The 22,790-nt window shown below is 22.4% G+C and overlaps 1 protein-coding gene across 1 annotated transcript; it reads left to right on the forward strand.

The window, feature by feature from the left end:
* The first annotated feature begins 3,606 nt into the window (after nucleotides 1-3,606).
* Nucleotides 3,607-20,868, forward strand: LOC105365327 (scavenger receptor class B member 1). Its single transcript, XM_011503462.1, has 11 exons — nucleotides 3,607-3,798; nucleotides 9,107-9,182; nucleotides 14,899-14,990; nucleotides 15,920-16,080; nucleotides 16,774-16,918; nucleotides 17,727-17,927; nucleotides 18,778-18,938; nucleotides 19,088-19,368; nucleotides 19,535-19,653; nucleotides 19,959-20,084; nucleotides 20,546-20,868. Exons 2-11 carry the CDS (start codon nucleotides 9,149-9,151, stop codon nucleotides 20,837-20,839), a joined length of 1,614 nt encoding a protein of 537 aa, XP_011501764.1. The 5' UTR covers nucleotides 3,607-3,798; nucleotides 9,107-9,148; the 3' UTR covers nucleotides 20,840-20,868.
* The last annotated feature ends 1,922 nt before the right edge of the window (nucleotides 20,869-22,790 follow it).

Genomic DNA, 22,790 nt, shown 5'->3' on the forward strand with positions numbered 1-22,790 from the left:
TTCTCTCATATTTAACAGTTCATTCACATGCTCTACCACCACAACATTTATCACGTAATCAGTGAATTTACGCCAACCTGCACTTGTTACGATTCTTACTTCTGTAGGACAGAGAACTTGAAAATTGTTTTAATTTCTAAAGCCGTTGATTTGCTTTCAAAATTCTAATTTTGTAACGCTGAGGCAAGAAGTAATCGTACAGATTTTTCTATCGACATATTTAATATTTTTCAAATTTTTTTTATAACTTAAATGGAAATAATTTTTTATAATTATTTGATGAATAATGCATAAATAGAGATCAAAGTTAAGCTATGGAAGAAATAATATAAGTCATTGTCATCTATTCGCACGATTTATACGAACTTCCATAATTATTAATGATGTGAGTGCCCTTATAAAGTCAATCATCTATTCTGAAATATTTATAAGTCGAAATATTGATAAATTGATGTATGCCTGAATTACAGGATTATTGTAATGTTGTGGACATTTTTTATTATTAAATATATATTTTGGCGAATCAATAGTCTGTTTTGAAATTGAATATGATTTTCCAATTAGCCATAAGTATAACAGTACTATTTTTAAATCAAATTCGATGTTTTTGAAAATGTAACGTAATTTTATATTATCATATAAATAAATTATTTATTCGTTATTATTATCATGAAATTTCAAAATATTCTAATAACTAATTTAAAGTCAATATATTGACAATCGTGTCTGTAACATAATTTTTTTTTGCTTTGTTTTTGTTTTGTTATTTTAGAGAACTGAAGAATGAAAAAAGTTCAATGATTTATAAATTATTTACATAAAGAAAATATCAATTAAGTATGACAATGATAATAAAGCTAATGTATATTATATCGGAAAGTTGCCACAGATTACTTGTAATAACGATAATGTAATCGTTAGTATTAATTTTAATCATTTCTTTATATTTCTTCTTTTTTTTTTTTATAGTTAACATTTATACATTGTTATTTATTTTTCAATATTTCAAGAATCATGGTATGTTATGAATTTTGAATTTATTAGGCTATTTAATTAACAAGACCAAATATGATAAAAAAAAAGTTGTTTTAAAATAATTTTAATAAATAATTTTTGTACAATACACTTAATTCTCATATTTTTTTTAAAGTAATTTACTGCAAAATTTTAAAAACACTATAATTAAATATTCCAGATAGATAATTTTTAGAATATATATATAAATATGGAAACTATAAACAATTAATAATTTAGTTATTTTTTAAGTATGATTCAAAAATTTAATTAAAAATAAAAAATTAACGTTAAAAAATGTCTTTTTTTTTTAAAAAAAAAAAAAAAAAAAAAGTTATATGTTAAAATGGTATAAATTGAATTAATGACAAAGATAAGAAAGACTGTGAATTATTATAATGTTGCGTACCATAAAATATCATGAAATAATGACAAAAATGATCAAAATTTTAAGTAAATTTTATATAATACATAGTAGGCCAGACATAACAGATTATATTAAAACAAATTATCAAAATTCAAATATATATATATATATATATATATATATATATATATATACAGAATAATGTTAAAAATGTATCAAATTCTATATTTATAAATAGAAGCGCGCTCAACACAAATAGAGCAAGACACACACATATAATAATCTACTGGCAATAAATACACACATACATACATATCGACATTTATTTATTAATTTGATTAGTCTGTATATTTTGTAAGTATTTAAAGGCTAGATGATGTTTGTTTTTGCATTAAAATTTTCAGAAATAATTAATTATTTTTAATTTTTGTTTTTATTGTTGAATAATATTTTTATCTATTATTTACTAGTGCTCAACGTGTTATTGTTAATATCACAGCAATGAAATAAAACTCTTCGATGGATATATAATGACACCTATATCAGTCTACATAAATCAAAGACAGTCTTAGCCTCTACTTCAAGTCTGCTAGTTGAGATTAAATTTACATATTTATACCAAATAAATATTCCAACAATCATTTAATTATCCTCGGTTGAGCGAATCGAGTAAAGTTGATTTTTTACAATTTAATGATCACTCGTCAAAACATAATATATTGAAGGATCATCTGAGCTGTGAGTTTGACCGATAATCACGATGAACTTGAATTATATTATTACGAAAGATTTATTGTATTATATTCTATTTAGTTGAAGGAATATCAATTTTATTGAAAAACATCAACTTCAAATTATTATTTACGTCAATATATGTATAAACTATTATTTTTAATATTAATTTTTTTTGTGTTTCGCAGTCTTAATGTTGCTTATTTAATAAAAAGTTATATAAATGAAAATTACTCGAGGTGTTGTAACTATTAACTTTGTTATTAATATTCTATTATATATTCGGATTACGTTTGTAATAAACGTTCGGATTATTTTTTTGTAATGGTTTTTAATGGAATATATGTACAATAAAATATAATAAGAGAAATTAATTTGTACGTTGACAAAATTATAAAATAATTTAAAAATAACTGAGACAACTTTTATATTAGACATAGGATTTAAATTTTTAAACTGTTCTTTAATATTTTCAGTTAATGAAACTTGCATCTCACTGCATATGCTTCAAAAGTAAATAATATTAATTTCTTAAATTAACTCTTCACTTTCAATAAGCGATAGCGTATTTTAAAATAATTATAATGATTGATGTAGCTATTTTTATATGAGATAAAAAAAAAATGTCATTCTCTTATATTAATATCACAAAGAAGTGTGGATAATTATATCCATAGAATACAGCCTACGTGAAGTAAGTGAGTTGTATATGTAAAACGAAATCCATGTGAAATTAGTTATATTGAATTAATATGTGGTATATATTAATGGTAATGTGTTTGTGATAATATTTAGTTATTTATCATAATGTGGCATTATTATTTGAGGAAAATATGTATGTACATGTAGAACGCTCGTTTATACCTTAACTTGTATTATGAGAATACACAATGTTAATTCTATTGGAAAATATATAAATGTATTAATGTATAATTTATAAATTACATGAATATAATGAAACGTCATTTGAATTTAAAAAAAAAAAAGAAAAAAAAAAACCCAAAGGATTATAAATACGTTGATGGATAATTTTTTTTCCTTTTTTTAAATTTTTCTATAAATAAAAGATTAGTCGATTTGTTATTTGTTTTTCAAAAAGCCTATTTCTACAAACTGAAAGAAAAAAAAAAGCGACCGGAGAAGTATAAGATCTGACCATTGCTGCTCCATTAGGCTAGTTTGCATATATGCAGAGAGGAAGGGTCGAATGAGCCGCGCGTAAGAGTAGAGTGAGAGGAGAGAAGGAGCCTGCAAGTATAAGAGATCGAACGTGCAAGACATCTCTCGGACTCGGAGCCGGACTTTGGCTGGGGTTTTGGGACCAAGGAGAGGGAACACACTCACGCTTACTGTTAAATATTAAATAGTAAACTGAGCACGCGTCTTTGAGACAATATTTGAAATTAAATTTGCGTAATTATAATAAAAGGAATAATAGTTGTTATTCATTGAAAGATTCCTTCTTTTCTTTCCTAAGTGTTTTAGTTAATTTTAATTCAACTGGATTTAATTAATATTAAATAACTAAACGTTAAGTGAACAGTTGTTTTGGTGCAGTGATGATTATGAATAGAATATGATTGCAGAATAGATATATAAGAAGATTTGTGAATAATTATTGACAAATCAAAGATAATTCAATTCGTCAGTCAGGCGATTGGCCCACACGAGACTGTAAAAAGAAGGTTTGCATTGTATTTCTTTGAGGTTTATCACATTATTAATTTGATTAGTTTTGTTAGTTTGCATGCCACACTGGGTAGCATTCAAATAATTTTCATTGTTGAGCTTAATGTTTATAAATTAATGATAGTAGCATCATATACATTCATTTCAATTATTCGGAAGAAATTGTATGCAATGTACGATTTTGTTTTATTAATTCGAAAAATCATAACAATCATATTAATCGAATATTATTATTTTTCTATAAATACGATATATATGTAACTATATATATATAATAGTGTACGTCAAAGAGCAGTAAATTTATGTAAAAAAATTTAATGATTTTACAATTTAACGGTCTATAAGGTCCTTGCTTACATGGACATATCAATAGATATATATAAATTATTATTCATTTAAATAATTAAAAATTTTGTTTTCATTCGTTATGAACATGATTTTATTACTATTTTTAAAAAGAAAAATGTTTATTGAGTATTGATATTTAATTTGATATTTACGCTTATATTTATTTACAACATTATAAACAATCACTGAATATATATTTTAAATATTTTTTACGTTTTAATGGTATTAGTGCAACAAAACGTGAAATATTCATTCAATAACATAAAACATTACGTTCTATGAAGTAGTGTATGACTATTTTGTTTATTATAATTGGAAATGCTTAACTTGAATCGTATAAGAATCGTATAATATTTTTGCAATATTTATTCAATATTTATCTCATATATAAATGATAAGAATAAATAAGCAAATAACAAAAAAATTAAATAATGTAATAATAGTATTTTATATGTGATCCTTTTACCATTCGTAACCTAATCAGCTTTTATCCCAAATATTTTTAATTAATTATTTCAAATAAAGGAACATTAATCACAATAGAAATATATAATTATAAGTTGTTTAATTTTATTATGTTATGTTAATTATTCAAGTATAATTTCAAAATTAATGTAGTAAAGAGAATAGCTTCTTATAATGTTTTATAAATAAAAAAGTTTATCATTATCTCTATTATGCTATATAATGATTAAAAAAAAAGTATATACAAAAAATATATACTTTACAAATTTTTTAAATTGAAATATCAGTTTTACTATAGGATCTTTAAAAACTTTTTGAAAACGTATAAATATATACAGAATGTAGAGTATTTACAGTATTTGTTTAATAAGATCCTGAAACTAATGCTAGCGTATTCGCGTTATAACAATTAAATCAATAACAAGAGTTATAATAAGCTAATAAGTTAATATAAGCGAATTTTCTATAATATACATACAGTTAATATGAATAATTTTCGAAAATTTCCTTCTCGTTTTATCCCGAAACTTATAATATATTAGCATTTTTCATGATATTTGAAACTGATTTAGAAAAATAAGAAATTCATAATATATAATATAATTGAAATTATATATTTTTTTTTCTGTACAATTTGTAATTTCAATTTCAATCTAGAACAGTATATTTTAAAGAAACACAATGGATCGATAGATTTTTTATTATTTACATCAAAATATATATAAATATAAGTAGAATTAACTAAAATAAAAATATATATGTATTTTAAATTCATATGAATAATTAAAATGTTTTGTTTACTTTATAGTAGACAGTTTTATGACGATGTAAACGCTCCACATATAAATTTTACATATGTGTGTAATAAATTGAATTAAATTTATATTATCTTTAATGATTTTGTTAACATTTTGAAAACCTTGATTGTATGAACGAGATATTTTTGCATAATTAAATGAAAATTTTATAGACATAATCATCGTATTAATTACTTATATAAACATTTATTTCATTGTAAACAAAAGTTAGATTAAAAGTAAAAAAAATATTTTGATGATTAAACATTTATAATTAAAAATATTGATTAATTCATTTCACTAGTACTTATTTTCTAGAATTACTAATGCTTTTTCATGAAAAGCATTGATAAAAAAATGTTGAAATTTTCATTTTAGTTAAAGCTATTTTCACATATAAGTAGAATGATAATATTTATGTGAATAATGTTTAACATTAAAGTAAAGTATATAATATTGAATAGGAAAGAAAAAGCATTTGAATTAAATAATATGGAACTGAAAAAAATAATAGCATTATTGATTTATTTAAAATAATTTATTAACATATAGAAATTTCTAAAAATAGATAAAAGAGTATTTTGTAATGCTAAATTCCAATCTATAGTATTGATTTATTGATTTATAATGTTCTATGAAAAGGCGTAAATTTAATAAATAATTTCATACAATAATCACGTAGTTGTTTATTCATCTTATAATTTAAATAATTTTATATTTATTTTGTATTTCTATTTCTTATTTAAATATGCTATAATAATTATTATGAACAATAAAATGACGATTGTATATACGAATTCAGGAAAGCGCTTTCGTATAATAATTATTAAGTATATTTTTTAATGTACTTTCTCGCATGATATTTCATTGAAATTTTAAAATATTTAATTGTACTTTAATTTATATACAATTTTGTCGAAGTTAATTATTATTAAATTAAAAATACCAATTCATAATATAATAGACAATGATATTTATATTTAATAATAAATGAAAATAACAATAAATAAAAATTATTGATCATAATAATAAAAGTAGAATCAGTTTTTTTATCAGGTAGTGGAATAATTTAATATTATCATAAAATTTCAATCTTCACTGGTGCACTGAAATTTATCATTATCTATTAAAATTATTTTCTTCCAAAGATCATTGATATTATTTATTGATAAAAATATGTTTTAGAATTTTGATATCCCTAGTAAACAAACATTGTATTTCATAAAAAAAATTTATTCTTGAAAAAATGAACAATTTAAATTTATTACAATTCGATTTTATAAAAATATTGATTAAACATTCAGATAATTTAATAAAGTTATAAAATATCTTGGAAATAATTGTATTGTATGAAGATTTTCATAAGAAATGATAAAAAGATATAGAACAATATGTGCTTGGATATATTCGTAAAATTTTGTTTAAGAAGTTTTGAAGAAGATATTCACTATGGAAGAACAAATCTTATAATACATAATTATTCATTAATAAAAAAAAAAATTTTACATTCGTTAATGCCTTGGCAACTAAAACGTGAGTTGCTTCAAATTCATTTACATTAATATCTATTTTAATCAAGTAAATTTTAAAAGTTATTTAAAAAGATTGTTAACAATTTAAGTGTTATAAACATTGTTTAATTACTTCTTTTATTCGATACTTTGAATTACTTTCGAATGATTGAAACATATAAAACAAAATTTATAAGAAATATTGTAATTTCATATCTTACATATGTTAAATCATATTACTATTTATACGCATATTTCGTGTAGTAGAATATTTTTATTTCGCAACTTGAAAATACACTTGATTTACCCGTTTATTATTTTTAAAGAGCAGTAATCTACCTGAAAATAATTTAATTCAGCATTGACTTTTATTTTAGAAGTAAATAATTTCCTTTAATTGTATTATTTCTGAATAAATTTAAATACATTCGTGTTCTTCGTATTTCGCTTTTTTTTTTTGTTTTTTTGTTTTTTTTTTTTTTTTAATGAAATTTGGATTGATGAATATATAGGTGAATGAAGATGAATTTATAGGTACATAGATAGAAGATGTATAGATTTTTGGATCCAGAGAGAGAGAGAGAGAGAGAGAGAGAGAGAGAGAGAGACAGGGAGAGGGAGAGACAGTAAGTGAGCGAGGGAGTGAGAAGTGAGAGTAAGCGAGTGTGTGTGTGTGTGTGTGTGTGTGTGTGAGAGAGAGAGAGAGAGAGAGAGAGAGAGTAATGCGAACCGGTTTAAATGTATCGGTGCACAACGTAATGGATTGTACGCCAAGCACCGCTTACTCGCATAACAAGGCTTTGGCAATACTTGCATAATCCAAAGCGTGTAATTACTTACATAATTTTTCAAGAAGCCATCGTCCGGTCGTCCCAAGTCCTATTTAGTTTTACGATTTTAGTGACGTCCGCATTGATTCTCTTCGTAATCGTCAAAATACGTTATCTAAGTTCTATCGACATAATTTCGATTGGCTGGTGCAACGAAATTAAGTCATCAGCTTACAACTTTGCTTTTAACAAGATAGATAATTTATTGATACTGCCGTTACTTATTGTTATTTATATTTTTTACAATACATAAGACAACATTAAATTCCATATAGATTTCGTAGATAGCCAGTTCTTCATTTATATATATATATTAAAATTATGTATTATATTATTCATTCATATAATATTGATAAATATTTTGTAAACACGAATTACATTAAAAATCTCAATTTAGTAAACATTTTTTCGCCTGAATATATTTGAATTTAAAATAAATACTTTAATCTGTCATATATTGTCTTCTATTTTAAGCGAATAGAGAGAGAGAATGTTATTGAAATATTTTTTCATTATTTATAAATAACGAAACTTATGCTCATACCACACGTTCATTTACAATTACTTTATAATTCAATAATTTGTTCTTTGCAATTTTAGATTTATTTTTTATATCAATTTTTATTGTGAATATTTTTAATTACTGGATGACCATAATTATTTTATTAAAAATATACTTATATTTAGATGTGAATATTATTTAAATTTATAATGCAGTATTTATTTAGTATTATCAAATTTTTTTTCTCTCTGCAGTTATATAAATAACATTTATTTTTTAATGTTGTTAACGTTGAATTCATAATCTTTTTTCAAAACCTCTAATCAGAAAATCAAATAAATGTAAATATATTATAAACAATAAAATGATGCATGACAATGACTTCATTTATATCTATAAATCCAATAATTATTAATATTTGTTAATAATAACAATAATTAAAAATAATTAAAAATTAAATATATTTATATATATATATATGTATATATATATATATATATATATATATATATATATAAATTATATACTAATGGGCACAATTATTATATTACTTGGTTTTTTCGGTTACAATTCAAGTTGCTCATTTACATATTCTGATTAAAATATTTTTTCTTTTAAAAATTGATTTTACGAACAAGTAACGACATAAATGTATATTAGTATATTTTTTCGTAATCTATTAATACTTAATAATTAAAAATATTAAACAACATATCTAATGTAATTACTAATTCCCAAATATTTTATATTATAATTTCAACAGTTATTAAAGTAATATTTTTGAACGATTATGGCGTAGATATTTTAAACATTCGATATATTGATATTAATCGCTTCTTTCCTAATTTCAGATAGGGTTAATATATTCCGGAACTATAAAATAAAAAATAGTAATGAAGGCCTTCATCGAATTCCAACAATATAAAAGTAAGTAGTGGGAACATATTTCTACTTCAAATTCTAAAATAACGCAAATCTCTCATTTTTCTATTGCATTCCAAAATTTCCAAGAAAATTCATTACCTAGTGTAGTGGCAATAGTTACAAAGAAAAAAATGTTAGATTTATATGTAATAGAAATGGGTAGTTTGATTCACAGTTTCAATAAATTCTGCGAATAATTTCAAACTTTTTAATCATCAGTTTATTTGACGGTACAAACATTTATAATATGAAAAAATTCATATGAAAATTGTTTGTGATAATAAAATTAATTATAATTTTTTCTTCAACGTAATATTAGATTAAATGGAGATTAAAGAATATAGTATATTTTTAAAATCGATAATGTTTCGATCGAAACCTTTTACCTATTTGATTATTCAATTCTTTATCATGCGATTGACTAAGATGAAAATAATGGAATATATGAATAATTAGCAATTAAAATCAATTTTATCCGTTATTATTGTTTTTAATGCTTTTTTATTTTTAACGATATATTTTGCTAATAATTGTCAAAAATGGAATTAAATGATGCTATAAGCGGCCTTCAGTCTATTGAACTCTTTCATAAGAATTTAGGAATTCAAGGGCAATGAATAAAACATTATATCGAATAAAGTCACACACTTTTTATATATTCAATATAAAGGAGTATTTTATACGTTCAATATATAAAGAAATAATTTTATATATTCAATAAATTAATTTGTTACGAATTTTTTCTTCTTATTGTTAAATTATTATAAATTTATTGTGAAGATGTTTATCGTTCTTTTTAATTATGTATATTGTTATTAAGTTTTTGTATCAAATTATTGCCATCAAGTTTTTAAAATAATAAATAAAATTATAGTAAACTAGATTTCTCATATATAAAAATTAATAAATTGCTTTTATTAACTAATTAGAACATATATCTTATCAATTTTTATCAGGTTTTACATAAACATACTGTAATCATTATTTTTTTTACAATGTACCAATTTTTAACAAATAAGTATTTGATTAAATAAATATAATCTTATATACGAGTATGTTTATTTTTATAATAATCATCATAATATACATAAGAACGAATTTCAAAAATTTTTGATACAAAAAACCGGTCTATATATACCGTTATATAGTTATTCCTATTTTCAAATGTCCTGTAAAAGATCTCATTGATAATATATTTTTAAATTTTATCTAAATGTAGTTATAATGAAGTACCTTATTATACTATTTTTTACTTTTTTAATATAAAATAATCATAGTTTATCCTTGTATAATTAATATATATCGAAATGATTGAACATTTCACATTTCATAATTTTCATTATAATTTATTAATTTTTATTATATTTTTATCATATTTTTATTATACTTATTTATATTCTAATAACAAACAAACAAACAAAAAACAAAACAAAGCAAAAAAATCATTTCGAAGATTCTTTTAATATCTGTTACCAAACAAATATTATTTGTATATATATATATGTAAGTATAAATGAAATGAAAATAATATTGGAATATTCAAATGATTTCAAATGATGCAAAATCAAATTTTGAAAATCAAAAGGTAGAAGAAACAAAAAACTAAAACGTGATATTTCTCTATATAAATAAAAGCTTTTATTTCCAAGTATCATAATGATCATTATTAATTGAAAAATTATCAATCGAAGTATTTATACTGTTGATATACATATATATATATATATATATATATACACATATAAAGATTATGTAAATTTTTATATAATATTTTGTATTGAAATTAATAATATCTATGAAAATAAATAAATTTAACTTGATAAAATGTTTTTACTTAAGAAGAAGTATTAATGTTGAAATTTTTTAGTTAATATAATTTAAGGAATTGGTCCTTATGAAATATCTTTGAACTTAGCAACAATTATATTTCATAAAAATTGTTTGAATTGAAAATTTGTCTAAATTTTGTTTCTTCGACAAATAAAAAGTATGTATAAAAAATTTATTTCTAATTTCGAAATAAAAAAATCTAAAGATAAAGTATTATCTCGTAAAATCTCTTCAGTGCATGTGAGAAAAGAAAAATTGCTGGTTTTTCCAATTATATAATTCTAAAATTCTCTTTCTGATAAAAATTCTAAAATTTACCAAGTCATATGAAATCAATATCATTATCATAATATTTTTATAAATCTTAATATCTAAAATCTAATTAGAAAAATGTTGTAGGTAATAAATAATCTTACATATTTCTACACATAAACAATGAAAATACCATATAAACAATGATGTTTAAAAATAATTCCTAATTCATCGCTTAACTAGCGGACGATGTTATTCTTATTTTATTTTATGCTTCCGTAAATGTAAGCATCGGTGATTAATAAATCAAAACATTTGATCTTGAATTGAATAGAGACTAAATTTCAAATTTCATATTTTTCTTTCTACTATCATCCACATAAATTCGAGAGGTAATATAAAATTTTGCATATTGCTCTTGTTTTTGGAAAACTTTAATCAAATATGCTCTTGATAAACCTGTATTACCTTACACTGTATTATCAATTTGCGTAATATTATTGAATGTTTTTAATGTCATTTAAGTTTGCAAACGAGTTTGAAAAATGTATAAATATAATAATTTTTCATGTTAACAGTTAAGCGAATGGGTGTGTGGAGGTAAACTATAAAAGGCATGTTTAATATCGTATAATAATTGAGATCGAATTGTGGATTTTTTTTGTTTACGAATTTTGAAATGGAAATTTCCGTATTTAAAAATTTAATGCATTTATACTTATATTAATTTTTCATAATAATTTAACCTCTTACATTCTAATATTGAATATTATTTTTACGCGGAGATAGATTAAATTAATTGTTTTTTATAAAGGAGAATTAATTTAAGGTTAATGTAACGTTAAGGTTAGAAAATCTTAGAATTACAAATAATTTTGGACATTAATATTTTCGTATTCACAAATCAGTTTTTATCGAATTAAAATAAAAATAATTTATAAATAAAAGTAATTCAACTTATCAAATAAGTCACCGATGATTTGTTTAATTTTAATATTTACATGTATTTTGTTATCACGAAAAAAAAAAAAAAAAAAAAAAAATACAAAAGTTGCACGTACAAATTATAAACATTACGACTGTAATAAGTCTATTTAAAGTCGAGGAAATATTTGATATTTTTAATTAAGTTTAAATAATTTTGAATATTAATAGATTTTAATAAGATGATGCATGTTTTTTTGTGTAAGTATTTAGTAATAATGATTGCGAATACGATTAAAAGTTTTGTATATAATATAAAGAAAATAAAAGGTAAAAATATACAATGAAAAAATGTTATTCTTCTACATAAAAATCCATTCATAATTCACCAAGACAATTTTAAGCAAATTATGTTTTCTTCACTAGATTTTCCTAGCTCGCTTTTCTGTTCTCTTACCGTTAGTCAATTATTTCATCTCAATTATCCAAGCTATTTTACCAGTTCATTATAAAAATGTATGTTTCTTCATGCCATTACAATACGGCTATCAAAGCATTTAAAAATGTTAATATGTATTAAAATAATATTTTTCAATTATTGTTCATACATAATCGTTCTATCGTCAATTTAACTTCACATCATTATACGTACATATTAAAAAATAAAAATATAATTTACAAGTTTGATTCTCTAATATAAAAAATAAAATACATATTTTTAAAATTATGTATATATACATAGTTTGTCGTGTGTGCGTGTTAGTGTGTTAAATATCATTACATTTATTTGATAAAATTTTTGAAAATTTATGATATAATTATTAGTTAACTGGTGATATTAGCCGACACATAATCTCTTAAATTGTTAATAGATTATTTATTCGCTGTCTGACACTATTTTCTCAAATGTGCGCAGTAAATTTGACATTCGAGTCAAGGTGAGCTAATTTACATTTAGATACAGCGATATCTATTCAATTAAGCTCCAGTCACATTTTGTTTCATCAATTTCGTCGAGCTGACAAAACGGCCATCACGGCACAATAATCATTCACGATAATAAAAGTTCAAGGCATTGCAGTAGCTTTTTCTCACTTAACCATTCCTAAAATTGCTTTTAATTGCACATGAAAATGAGCAAGATATAAAAAAAGAAATATCACGGTATTTATCGAACATTCTAAATCTTAAAAGTTTATTATAATTAACAAGGATATTAAATTATAAACAAATTTTAAAATCTTACATAATACTAACAAAAAAGTAACGCGCACACACACACGCACGCACGCACACACGCACGCACGCACACACGCGCGCACAGATTACCCAAAATAACGAAACATCCTAATATTTAATAATGTAGAAGAAAAAATTTAAAGCTCATTATCTAAAATTATATAGCCATAAACTATTAATAATTATAAGTCGAATAAATTATATGAAGTTCATTGTCCTTCATATTAAAATTAAAAAAATATTTTATATATATCTCATGAGATATATTCTACCCGCTTTAACGTTTGTTTATATCACTCAACAGAAGTACGAACATATTTCAATTCATGTTGATTAATTCATGCCCCCTCATAATTGATTATAATTAATTTTAATTTTTTACTTTCAATTTATGTTATATTACATAAATATTACTTTTAGCGTATATTTAATTTTAATTTATATCATTTACATTTACTTAAAGTAATATCTTATTAATTCGGTAATGTATGCAGTTGATTAATCGTTGTGCTTCTATATACGGGCATTTACATTAGGTAACATATTAATTAACAAAATTATTAATTAATTACAATAAAATTGTATTACGGTAAAATTTTTTACGTACCCGTAACAATATATTTAAAATCCTTTAAAATGCTTATAATAATCAAAAATTGTATCATAAAAAGCTATTAGTTTAAGTTTTTTAATACGTAGTAACTAATCTGTTGCTGAAATTCTCTTAAAATATGAATGCTTGAATTAAATTATTCTCATTAAATTTCTAAATGTAACTTAATGTAATTTTTCATATTTATAAATGAAATATGTATATATATATATATATATATATATTTAGTTTACGGATGTTTATGTAAATTGCGATAACTCTAATTTATTTTCTTTTGAAAATTAACATATTATGTTTGTAACAAAATGATCTTAAGTGCATGTTCATTTATATGGAATTAATTAAATATATAAAAAGTTCGCATGTAATTTTAAACAAAATAATATTAAAAAAAAGAAAAGAGAAAGAATTTAAATAAAAGCTCTGAAAATTTAAATGTTGAATTAAATGACTATTTCAATATATATTATATAATTAATAAATACGTTTTCGAAAAATTCACTAAATAAATAAATCAAATCAAGATGATTTTTTTTCTATTAATAATATATTAATTAAAGTATAATTACAGCATTATTTTTTATAAATGAAAAGGTTAGATATAGGGTTCTTAAAAAGTAAAATAATAATGTCTATATATATATATATGGATAGAAAAAATTAATATTTAGAAACTTCATGTACCAATTTACTATACATAAGATCGAAAAATTTGTTAACAGTTATAACAATATATTTGATGTATTAGCTTTTAAGTGCTGAATAAAAATAATTTTTCGTAGCCGAATTCCAAAATATTGAGTAAAATAGTTCAAAATATTAAGTATCCAGAATTTTACAGAAATTTATTGTTTGTTTCAGAATGTATTGTTTTATTGATTGTGGGAACTATTTGCAGTATTTCAGCATTAATAATTTTTTTAATTGATCCAGTGAAAACGGTGCTAGCATCTGTAAGTGCGATTACTACGTTTTTTAAAAATTTGTTTCAATCTTTTTTATCTTCATATTGATTAAGGAATTTCGTCCAGTAATGATATCACCACTATAATTGAAAGATGTGTAATAAACTTTTAAAATTATATTTTAAAGTATTAATTTTTCAATTAACTTAAGAAAGTAAACAAATTTAATTGAAATATTCATTTCTGAAATTATGTGTGCAATACATTGCATAATATTTTAATAATATATACAAATTAATATGTTATAAATAATTAATAAAATAAAGTAAGTAAATAGATAACATTTACTCGGGTTCACTAAAAGGAAAAGTAATTGAAAATAAAAGATCGGCAAAGTAACTAAAGTAATTTGTTAAAAAATAAAGTCTTAAAATTATGAAAAGTAATTTTTCTAAAAAGAACATTTAGATACAATAGTAAAGCTTTTATCAATATTCATTTTATTTAAGTTAATTTTTATTTCATTGGAATTGTAATTGATGTCATATCTTTAAAGATATGAAATTGAAGAGGAAATAAAGATTGCATAAATAAAGCAGATAAATATTGAAATATTGGTGAAAATATTGACAAAAAAAAAAAAAAAAAAAAAAAAAAATAAAAAAAAAAAAAAAAAAAAAAAAAAAAAAAAAAAAAAAAAATAAAAAAAAAAAAAAGGTGAAAATATTGACAAAAAAAAAAAAAAAAAAAAAAAAAATTAATGTGCCAGATATACATTTTAATACCATCAATGGATTGCATTTTTAACGAATGACATTTATTTATTTGATCCATAGTAAAATATAATCATTAATTTATAATACGTAATTAAGTTCGCATGGTTAGTGATATAGATATTATTAAGAACGATGGTTGCTTAATGGATAATTTAAAATTGCTAATCAATGTTGATATGTTGACTCATTTTCTCTATCCAGAAACTTAGAATGGCGCCTGGATCATTAGCTTTTACGCTTTGGATGAAACCACCTCTTGATATTTTCTTCTACGTATATATATTTAATATTACAAATGCCGAAGCTTTTCAAAATGGAGAAGAGAAACTTAAAGTAGAAGAAATCGGCCCTTATGTCTACCAGTAAGAAGCTTCCTGTATATAGAGTAACTTACAAGTTCCGCGAGACTCGAACTTCCTAAATATTTCAATAATCCAACTTATTTGCACACGCGTATATATAAAATTTGCCATTGGTCTTTCAAATTTATTATAATTTCAATAAAAGAAAATTTACAATAGTTTAAATTTGTATTGTTTTGAAATTTAATTTTATTTAAATTTTATTAGTAGCTTGACATACAACGGCACCAATAATATTAATTATATCAATATTTACATAAATTATATTAAATCTTATCAAATTAATCGAAATTTTATCACTTTCATCATTTTCAAAAATCAAAAATCTAAAAATATATTCAGATTATTGTTTTTATTAATCTATAGTAATTATGTTATGTTTTTATGTTTATCATCTTTATTATCTAATTCACTACAAATTTAATGTAATAAATAATCTAAATGACATTTGAACTTATGGCTGTGTATATAAAGTTATATGTAAATCAATAAATTATTAATTCTCATATGAAATTATAAATATCAATGATAATGATTTTTAATTAATTGGTAAACAATAGTGAATAGAAATTACAAAGTTATAATCCGTAGTAATAGGGAAGCTCGATGATAATTAATTGAAGGGATAAAAATTAATATAAACAAATACGAATAATATAATGAGCTAACATTATAAAAATTTCCTCTCCATAGGGAGTTTTTAGAGAATGGAAATATAACATGGAACGATAACAATACGATATCATATGTTCCGAAGCGAACGCTAATTTTCAGGCCAGATTTATCAGTTGGACAACCTGAAAAAGATTATGTTACTGTGCCAAATATCCCCATGCTTGTGAGTAAAAAAATTACAATTTTGTTAATGTTGTTCGATCCATTTTTATTGGCATTTTATAGGCAAATGAATTTAATTGATAGGGATATTAAGTAGGAGGTAGTAAATTTTTATTGTTCGTAAAAAGGCCATAGTTAATTATTAAAATAATGTTCTTAGTTTTTCAAGCGTTACATTAAGCTCAATTCGATTTTCTTTTAACTTCTAATTGCATATGACATTATCAATAATTTATCACATACAAAACAACATATTAATGTTATTTTATAAAAATACTTTAGAAGATAAATGTGTAAAAGCTCTTGGATTTACAGAAATAGTTAAAATAAATAATTACGAGTTAATATTGAATGTTAAATTATCAATTCATAGATATATGGACTTGTGAGTTTTACATTTTAACAATTTCTTTTTTTTTTTGCAAAAAAGAAATTAAATAAAATAAATATAATTCAATGCGTATGACAAAATTAGAATTTTTTTTTTAATTACTTATTATGAATATATTACACGCAGTTGTGTAGGTGTTATATATTATATTGAATAAATCAAAAGGATACTTTTATACTTGGAATATATTCAAATATATAGAGTTGTAATACGTTTATCTTATTTCATAAATTAGTTATTTCTATATCAATTATTATATGTAGAAATCTATTTTATACAGGAAAGCAAAATTTATACGTTCACCCATATGTGTGTTCATACACATAGAAATATACTTTAATAATACTGTTATTAAAGTAGATAAAAGTAGATGGAAAACCTAATATTTTTAATAAAAGATAATCATCTTGCTTTTCAGGGAATTTCTTCAGCTTTGTACAAGTCTGGTTTTTTTATAAATTACTCATTTAGCCAATTAGCTAGTTATTTAGGTAGTGAACCTATATTAAACGTCACTCTTTACGATTATCTATGGGGTTATGATGATCGATTAGTTCAATTGGCTGGCTCTGTCGTCCCCAGTTACATCAATTTCCATAAGTTCGGTCTACTAGATAGAGTAAGTTTTTTTATCATTATAATGTAAGATACTAATACTTCAAGTATTTTAATTAAATTGTGCGAATAACAACTTTTATTCTTTAATTTTCTGGTGCTTCTAATGATAATAACACACGCCTATTATCATTAAATTTACAAGTTCAACTACATAAAAGGTAAAGTTGATGATATAAACAGTCATTAAATGATTTTCAATTATAATTTGATTGACAATATTATTCATTCGGAAAATACATTATTAAAAAAAGGACCTTGATTCGCTGTTTTTACACCTTTTGTTTTTATGTATTTAAAATAACCATTACATTATTATTATTATTATTATTATTCATGCTTTTATACGCTATTTGCAAGTTTCTTCACCTGCTAGTTTTTTCTTTTATACAATGTTTTATTAAGGATATATATATATATATATATATATATGACATGAAATTAATAGTTAATATACTTACTTATACGGATATATTTCTACAATTTACAAATTGATTAATAATTGAATAATAATTTTTTTTAAACAAATCACCGATGAAACCTGTAATTTAATAAATTGAAAGCTGCTAATCAAATTAATCTTTCTAAATTATAATATTTCTTCGTTATAAAAGGTAGATTACGAAACAATAAATAAAAATCGCATGTAAAAATTAATTTACTTATAAAGTTAAATATATATAAAGACATAAACAAAACACGCGAGGAAAACACTAAAAAACATACGTAATATAAATGTATAAATAGAAACTTTTATTTAATTTAATGTTGTCGTTTTTTTTTTTTTTGTTTTTTATATTAAGAATATATTGATAAAATGTAAGAGTAATAATGGTGATTTATTGAATTTTTAGATATATGACGAAGGAGAAAATCTTTTAAATATGAATATTAACAATAACAACGATATGATTAACGAAGAGAATAGATACTTGAGTATCGAATCAATTAATGGCAGTCCAGGATTATCTCATTGGGGATACGTGCAAATTGAAGGAAATGAAACACGGCCTGAGTTAGTTACTTTTTTCTATAAATAATAATTTAAACAAAAGTCACCCACAACATTTAATTATTCGTAATACACAAATATATTCGCTTACGCACACACATTATTAGCTCATCGAAATATTTATTGAAAATTCTATTTTCAATATTTCACAGAAATACAAAATGCAATCAGATACGCGGAGTGACAGAAGGCACAATTTTCCCCTCCCAACTAGATTCTAAGGCAGTATTTCGAGTTTATCGAAAAGCCTTTTGTCGACCTATGCCTATAGTTTTTGTAAAGGAGGTAAATTGGGAAGGCTTACTAGGATATCAATATACTTTATCTGCGGACTTTGCCGATCCACCGGAATTAAATCCAGATAATGCGTGTTACTGCTTCAAAGGAGAATGTATGAAAAAGGGATTAATGAACTTGACGCCATGTTACTATAGTCAGTATATATTATTATTCTCATATCTATGAAAGAAGCCTAATTACATATTTCATTCTTCAGTACTCACAAAATTCTTGAGTTAAAATCTTTAGTGCCTAAATGATTTTAATAAATCTATAAATTTACAAAAAAAAAGAAAGAAAAAAATATAAATTGTTTTCAGAGATACCAACAGCAGCCTCTTTGCCTCATTTCCTCGATGCTGATCCATCGTTATACGATGGTATAGAAGGACTGAATCCCGATCCAAAGAAACATTCAAGCATAATCATTATACAGCCGGTATTAATTTACATAAATTTAGTAATTCTTAAAAAAAAAAAAAAAAAAAAAAAAAAAATTTTTTTTTAGAAAAATTATTTATTAGCACAAATTTTGTATTGATTTATAAATAATAATAATAATAATAATAATAATTTCCTTATTATATTTATCAAAATATCACCAAATTTGAATTTGATGAGAATATAAAAGGTGTATAATATCTGTTATTACGTAATAAAAATTTTAATGTGCCTGATGTGAACTCGCATTCATTATATATCTGAATTTATAATGAATAAAAAAAAAATTCATTATTTTCACAGAACATTGGAATTCCGATGTATGTACACTCGAGACTGCAAACAAATCTTATAATGAAAGAAACGGTATACAACTCTAAGATCAAACCTTTTAATAGCTTAACCGTACCACTTTTCTGGACTGATCTTGTAAGTACGAAATTTATAAAATTATGGCAATATTAATTTTATTTTCAATGTCTCTTCATCTAAAGAATTATTTTATCAATGAATTTTAATTATCAAACTCATACATAAAATTATGTTGCTGATTATTCATGAAAAAACATATTACGAAAATATATATTTTATTTGAAATTCTAATGTACTCAAAATTATTTAAATTAACATAAGTCATATCTTATTAATATTTAATTTATTAAAATGTGAATTTTTATAAGGGCAGTATTAAGCATTTTTCTAATAATTATTTATAATATATGATTATTGCACAATTGTCAAATACAAATTATATCCAATGCATGATTATGCAGTATTCTAAAATACAAGAGTATAGGGCCCATTATAGACTTTTATGCTGATTGATATTAGAAAAAATTCTTGACGTTATGTAAGAACCTTAAAAGCCAGGTCTTCGTTAACTTTAACAGGTAGTCACATCCTTACCGGACGATTTAGCCTTTCTCATAAAGTTTGCTGTCGTCATAATGCCTGTAGTGCAAGTAATGTTTATCATTTGTCTGGCTATCGGAGGAGCAGGGACTATTTGTTGGTCCCTTGTGCGATTTCTGATGATTTTACAGCAAAAGCGCCAAGACGCATTGGACATGGAAAGTCACGAAAATGCCGACCTCAGATTACCTCTTGGCTACGGACAATACACAGCCATACGTATATTACCAACTATTAAGAAGATCACCTCGAAAACTGATCTTTTTGCGTAAATCTACGATAATAATATGCTACCTGTGCATACGTGGTAAGAGAGATATTAAATATTATAAACAGATTATTGAATATATGAAACAAAATATAGGTGTCATTTAATAATGTGCTATTTTACTTGTGAAATAGTTCCAGATATGCCGTGCTATAAGGAAAGTAAATAACTTACTCTGACAGACGCTTTTATGAATTAACAATTGATGTTATTGAATGATTGTTTCACTCGTCAATGGATATTGAGTCGTCTAAGGCAATGTAAATATTTGTATTGATATTAATTTTAGTACAGAATAACATGAATAAATTATACGATTAGTAGTCGATTATTTAAAATTGTCATTGTTACGCAATGTATACTACTAATAAACATTTATAAGCACAATAATTCCTACGATTAAGTCCGTATTAATTTAATAAATATTTGTTTATGTGTGATTTTAATTGATCGATTGGATTGACAATGAAAACTGCTAATTTTGCTTAATAATCCTAGAACTTTATACCTTGAAATGCGCAAATAAAATATTCAAAAAGAAGCCATAAGCAAATACTTCATTACTGTAAATATTACAATAGTATAGCATTGTTGAAATAGTTCTGTTTTTAATTTGAATAATACTTGTGCGTTTATTATATAATGAAAATATATTGATATTATTATCATTAAAATTGTAATTATCATCATTTATATTGTTATCATTTTCATCCTTCTCGTCATTGATTTGTTAATCAATATAAACATTAACATATTTTAATTTTAAGTGAAAATATTAAATATATTTGTTTTATTCATCTGCATATTGAACCATATATATATATATATATATATATATATATATTTTTTTTTTTTTTTTTACAACTACTTTAACTACAATGATTTTTTTCATTTTTAAATATTTGATATGGGACTTATTCTATTTATTATACATTTGTGTTTATATACGTATTATATAAACTTAATATATATATATATATATATATATATATATATATATATATATATAATAGTTATTTAGATTTTTATATTTAAAAACTACTTTTATGCTGATTAAATTTATGGATAAATAAAGTTTTTTATAAGAAAATAAGCAGCGTAAAAAATTAAAGAATGTGTAAAATAGGCATTTGAAAGGATTATTAATTTAATATAACATAAAGTACTACATATTATTTATGTATATTGCGCTGTAAATGCAGTTCTTTTCTTAACTTTTATGAATTTGTATGAAATACGTGTAATTGAAATAAATGTTGTGTTTATAATAAATTTTATATATGATTATTGTAAAAATTTTTGAAAACGAAACGATATTTTATAAAGTTATTGTAACGAAATTAAAAATATTACCCATAAACATTTATATTTTGGTAGTTTAATAAAATAATATTTACTATAATTACTATTTAATAATTTTTTACTACATGATTCAGAATTTATCATTTTTGTATCATCTTTAACATCGATTGTGAAGACAATACTTTTACATACGTGGTAAGTTTATTTCATTTGTAGAATTAAAATCAGATATCAGTAGCTAATATATATACAGTCAAATATTTTTATTTAAAATTAAGATATTTTTTGAAACAATGAATAGTGAAAAGGAATTGGTAGTTTTATTATCTCATACAACACACGTAATAAATTAAAAATAATATAATTATATATAAAACATATATGATAATATGTAGATTGATAATTGTGATAAATTTAAACATTTGATCTACATATTTTTTAAACATATAACAATTTATGCTACTCGATAAATTACAATTAATTTTTCGATTCTAAATGTCCACTTTTATTACTTCAAATATTATTGCACTTCCGAATTGCAATTGGTTTAAAAGAAAATTTATAAATAAATTTTATGCTACAATAAATACTACAATTATTTTAATTTGTATTTCAACTGAAAGAGGATTGCGTCTATTAATTATTATTTTCTT

This window comes from Ceratosolen solmsi, unplaced genomic scaffold (genome assembly GCF_000503995.2).
Source record: "Ceratosolen solmsi marchali unplaced genomic scaffold, CerSol_1.0 scaffold33, whole genome shotgun sequence".
NCBI classification, from domain to species: domain Eukaryota; kingdom Metazoa; phylum Arthropoda; class Insecta; order Hymenoptera; family Agaonidae; genus Ceratosolen; species Ceratosolen solmsi.